General features: G+C 48.2%; 1 protein-coding gene across 1 annotated transcript in view; it reads left to right on the top strand.

The window, feature by feature from the left end:
* Positions 1–4,744, top strand: part of Stk32b (serine/threonine kinase 32B) — a 251,523-nt gene extending 246,779 nt beyond the window's left edge. Inside the window, exon 11 of the mRNA XM_005408828.2 lies at positions 3,457–4,744. Coding sequence (XP_005408885.1) covers positions 3,457–3,595 — 139 coding nt within the window. The 3' untranslated portion in view covers positions 3,596–4,744. The remainder of the gene's footprint in view (positions 1–3,456) is intronic.
* The last annotated feature ends 978 nt before the right edge of the window (positions 4,745–5,722 follow it).

The following is a 5,722-nucleotide window of genomic DNA, read 5'->3' as shown; positions in this document are numbered from 1 at the left end:
AAAAAAAAAAAGCTGGCAAGTGATTTCCCTGCAGACAGAAGTATGATTTGCATCAGTAGAAGTGAGCTGTGTCTGCTGGTATATTTATGTGCCATCTTTTTTCACTTCCTCGAGGGCTGCAAGATGACAGGGCTGTGGGTTAGTGCTGTAGAGCTCTCAGGGCCAGCATTGATGGTTTGTTTAGTTGTCTTGGTCCATGGATTCCCTTAGATCTATGTAAACCTAATTCCTTTGGAGCACTGGAAAATCATTCCACACTCTCTTCTAGCCTGGTGAACAGTACAGGGTACAGAAAAAAGAGCAGAGTTCTTGGAGATAGGAAGCCCTGAGTTTGAATCCAGCTTCCCAAAGTCACAAGGCTAATAAGTGGCATGCCCAGGCCATATGTGACACATACTTCCTTCCAGCAGAGATGTCTTCCTGATGACCATTGCTTGTCCACTGTCTGTCCTGTGCGCTGGCCACTTCCTGGGAGCCTGGTGTGCAGACAGAATAAGTGGAAAGAGAAGAGGGTGATAGGTGGGTGGGTAGAAGGTGGTACATGGGAGCAGGAATCCAGGGAGGGATGGATAGTGATGGGTGAGTGAGTGGGTGGATGAATGGTGGATGAATGGATGTCTTGATGGATGGGTGGATGATGAATGGATGGGTGGAGAGATGGCTGAATGGGTAAATAAGTATATGGAAGATAAATGGGAGGTGAGAAAATAAGTACATAGCTAAGTGGTGGACAGGTAGGTAGGGAGATGGGGTAAACAAATGTAGGTGGGATAGGTGGATGGACACGTGGGAATGGATGGATGGATGGATGGATGGATGGATGGATGGATGGATGGTGGATTACACAAATGTAAAGATGGGAAAGTAAATGGGCAGACCCGGGGATAAGAATACAACCAATTGCACATGGCTGTATGAAGTGTGATTGAAAAATAGGTGAATGTTTATATTTTTAAAAATTATCGTAAAAGATACACTGCCATGAATCCCCCTCAAAATCCTCCCCTTACTTAAAACACACGTTTCCCATCACTCTTGCCACTTTCTGAAGTAATTCTGCAAATCCTCTTTCATAAGTGCCTTTTCAGTTGCACCATCATGGTTGCCTCAATGCCCTGAGTTGATTCAAAACATTTACCGTTCATGGTCATTTTGACTTTGAGGAAGACCCAGAAGTCTCATGGTACCAGATCAGGTGAATAAAGCGGATGAGGACACAGGGCCATGTTTTTATCAGTCTCCTTTCCATGGAAAGATACAAGGCAGCAGCATCATTCACATGGTTTTGATCACATGCCATAGGCACTCAGGAAGGAGGACGTCCAGAACTGCTTCAGACAGTGACAAGAATGATGGGATAAATGTGTTTGAAGTGAGGGAGAAGATTTTGAAGAGGATTTGTAGCCATGTGTCTTTTGCTGTGATACATTTTTAAATTTAAGCATTTGCTGTATATTTCAATCGCCCTTTGTATGATGAGTAGATGATGCATGGTTGGGTGAGTGATGGGGAGTGCAGATGCAGTGGGAAAAATGGGGTTTGGAGGTTCCCGAATCAGAGTGGCACCCCAGCTGTGTAGGCCTGTGTGTAGATGGTGGACACCCACAGAGGGCACTTCCTTCTTGACTGTCTCCTGGCTCAGACACTGCAACTGGTAGTGAGTTGCAAGGGACATAACCCGCACCTCTTTTACTTCCTGAATGAGGCCTCCAACACTCAAGGTAACAGTGCTCAGAGGTCTGCTTCAGAGGCGGACAGACTTCAGATAGCTGCTGCTGCTTCTTCAAGTAGCCCTGACCCAAAGAATAAGCCCGGTGGCCAAAGCAGTGAGCTCCAGAGAAGACCAGGTCATTGCTGAAGTGTTTTTGGACTTTCCCAGCCTTCCCCGTTCATATCCTTTCATATTAAATTTCCGCACTCCCTCCCCTAGCTACCAGCACTGCACATCCAACAGTGGAAGCCCATCCTGTCCTTACAGCCCAGTTCAAAGGCTGCTTCATGCAGGAAATTTTCCCTGATCCACACAAGCCTCAGCATCCCCACGATCCAGTCCCCTCCAACACACATGAGACTTTAGGGGAACATTTTAGAACTAAACCTGCAAAATAAGATCAACCCCACTGAAGCCTGTTTTTCAGAACACAGTAGAACCAACAGTAATCATGATTCCTCCCAGAATGGGTATTTTACATACGTCCTCTTTGACCTCCCAGCAAAGTGAGTGGTAGAATCTCCACGTTTTGATAAGGAAACTGAGGCAAGAAAAGTTGAGCAACTTGCCTTGTGTAACCCAAGCAGGAGGTGTTGAGAGCAGAGATAAGTGGAATTCTTCCCTGCTCTGAAGCTCCTCCCTGCCCCTTTAGATGTCTCAATTCTTTCTCCTGCCTGCACCACCATGCACATGCAATGACAGCTGTAAATCTGAACTCCTCCAACACTTGGGTGACCAGTTGTCCAGCTGGTAGGAAATGCAGTGTTCGGAATCACACTCATTTAATCCTATTTGCAGTGGGCATTTTGTCAGTCTGAGTGTGTGATTGTTGACATATTTGTTGGCAGGATTCTCTGATCAGTGCCCTTCTGCCCTCTGAACAGTGAGCCCTGTGAGGACAGACAGCATAACTGCTTTGTGGCCAGGGTACCCTGCTCCCAGGCTGGTGCCAGGACATCAGTGGGTACTCAGTGAAGATGTACAGAGTAAATGATGCATGGGGCTCATCAGCTGTCTTTGCTAACCATGAACTTGGGCAAATTGCATATATGACCTCCCATAAACCACCAGGAACCATGGGGTAAGAACAGCCATCTCCATTTCACAGACTGAGAAACTGAATTCTGGGTATTAATTCAGTAAGTGCACCAGAGCTCAGCACCCCAAACCCCATGGCTGTTGTGCACTCAAGGCTCCAGTTGAAATCTTCCATTATGGTTTGAACCTAAAACGTCCCTCCAAAGTCTCACCTGTTCAGAGCTGGGGCTTTCGGAAAGTGATTGGATCGTGACAGCACTACACTCATCAGTGCATTTGCCTGTTATTGGACTCACCGTTGGGAGGTGATGGAAATTGTGGATGTGGGGCTAGTCGTAGGGAGTGGGTCATGACAATGTGACCTTGGGGGCTATGTCTTGTCTCCAGCCTCTTCCTCTGAGGCTTCTCTTCCTAAAGTCTGCCATAGGGTGATCAGCTTTCCTTTCACCATGAGATGACAACTCAGCACAGGTCCCTGAACTATAGTTCCAATCTACTATGGACTGAAGCTTCTGAAACTGTGAGACAAAATAAACCTCTCCTCCTTTCAGTTGCTACTCTCAGGTGTTTTGTCACAGGAGCAGGAAGCTGACTACTATAACTTCTGATGCTCTGCTCATCCAAGTGTGTCTCTGAGCATGTGACCGTGCTCTAGTTCTGCTGTACTAAGCAGCACTGACCCACATCTGTCCTGTACTTGTTTGCAGACTCAGGAGACATCAGGGACAAGGTGGTCAAATCCTGGAACCTGAAGGCCGAGCCGGAAGCCAGGCCCAAAGCAAGCTCCAGGATGGCTGCAACAACAACATCCTGACCCACACCTGCCCCCAGGGCTGTAGCAGCTAATCCTCCACCTGCAGCTGCCCAGGAGGCAGCAGCCTCTCTGCCTTGCCCATCCAGAGCCCCTCTCTACGCTATGATGGTCCCCATCTCATCCCTGAAAACCGGAAAGAGCGCTGGACTTGGAGCTGGGAAGCCTGGGTCCCAGCCAATTTGCTCTGTGACCTCGGACACACCCTATCTGTGCCTCAGTTTTCTGCATCTGCCAAGGAAGTTAAGCAGCTCCCTTCCCCACCTCCAGTTACAAGATTATTGTGAGAATCCAGTTGGATAGCAGATATGCAAACTCTTGGGCATTTATAAAATTGTTTATATTTGCAATTAGAATCCTATATTTGAAGTGCACTCCCATCCCCTGACACAATGAGACCATCCTCACTCTGCAGTTTGACCTGACTTAGCTTGCTGGATGGTACTTTGGAAATCTACAGCCCCGAGGGCATCTGAACTATTTCACATGTCTGCCCTTTTACAAAACACTGCTTCCAAATCCTGTAGCAGCCCTGGGGTGATTTCATTTGCATTCTCTGCTGGCCGCAGACTCTCTGACCTTGCAGAACCGTGCAGCACACAGACCAGCCGGGCCCTGAGTTCTTGGTATTGCAGGTATGCTCCTCCCTGGATCCCCAAGGATGCCCAGCCTTGGAATGTCAGCAGCCTCCCAGACCCATGCCCCTGGTGCTAGGATGGCACAAAGGTATCCTGTCAGATGATAGTCAGCTCACTGGTCATCAGTTACACCACAGTGCTCACTGTGCTCCCCCATAGCCCAGCCCGCAGCAGAGCCCCTTTCCAGGGGAGCAGGGGTCTGGACAGCCTGGAAGGGAATCAAGGGACCCGATGGACATTGGTAAGAATGGCTTCCTATTAGTAACTTAGGAAGCATGGGTGTTTAGAAAGTCTGTTCTGCAAGGAAAGTGGCTTTACCCGAAGGCCAGCTACTTTCAGGACAACTTGCCCTTGAACTGGGAGACACAGAGGTTTGAAAGATAAACAAGGCTTTAAGGTCAGACTCATGTACAGAATCTGACCCTGCTGCTGACCTGCTGGAAGACCTTAGGCAAGTGGCATGATCATGAAACTGTCAGGTAACTTATTTTAAAATGAGAATAAAATGGGGGCCCAGGCACGATAACGCACACCTATAATCCCAGCACTTGGAAGGCTTAGGCAGGAGGATTGTGAGTTCCAGGCCAGGCTGAGCAACTTGACAAGACTCACAATACAAAGAATAAAATAAAATAAAATAAAGTGGGGTTCCATAAGATCCTGTATGTAGCACACTCAGAAGGGCAAATGACTCCTCGATTTGCAGTCATTCTTTATCAACGTCTCACCATCTTCATCTTCGCCACCATTTGGAGATACTCTCTGTTTCCCGGACTTGGTGTGGCGGTTTTCGTGTAAACAAGCCTCACTCCTGTTTCAGGCTCTTTTGATTTTTCTTCCTGCAGGCACGAATGTCCATACATCCTTGCTGAGTTCAGCTGTGTTTTTACTTTTCCATCGAACTTCCATTTTCTACTTTTCAACAGGATAACTCAGTCCTCGGGGCTGTCTGTGTCCTCGCTTAGATTTCTTAAGAGACATTTTAATGTAGGATGCAGTCTTAAAAAGTACTCGTTGTTTCCCCTTCGTACCGAGGCTGTTTCTGGGTTGTGTTGACCACATCCGACTGTGTCCTCTGCCCTTTGTGGTCTCCAGTCCCCATGGGCACCGTCCTGCCTGCTCTGGTTCATAACAGGGCTGCTCCTCTCTTCACTGTGACCTGGAAGTGTTCAGACTTTGCGCAGGTGAGCTGGTGACGGGGCAGAAGCCAGACGCAGCCTGGGAGACGCCAGGTTTCCTAGCTCTGTTTATGTGGCGTTCCTTGTTCAAAATAAACTGTTTCTCAGACATTTCTTTCTACTGTTCTTTTCTTAATTGAGGTTGCGTGGGATGTGGGAGCCTCAGATCCTGCATCTGTGACCTGCCCAGGTGTGCAGACTGGGCTGGGGCAGGGACCACACTGAGGGCAGCAGGGACCTAGGCTCTAGCACTTCTGCTCTCAGCCTAGCAGGCAACACCTGTTGATGTCTCCATAGCCTGTGGCTGCTTTCTCACTACAACTGCAGTGTTGCACAGCTGCACCAG

This window comes from Chinchilla lanigera, unplaced genomic scaffold, assembly GCF_000276665.1.
Source record: "Chinchilla lanigera isolate Chin_1 unplaced genomic scaffold, ChiLan1.0 scaffold00113, whole genome shotgun sequence".
NCBI classification, from domain to species: domain Eukaryota; kingdom Metazoa; phylum Chordata; class Mammalia; order Rodentia; family Chinchillidae; genus Chinchilla; species Chinchilla lanigera.
Note: the sequence above shows the minus strand (reverse complement) of the source record. Positions and strands in the feature narration are given on the sequence as shown.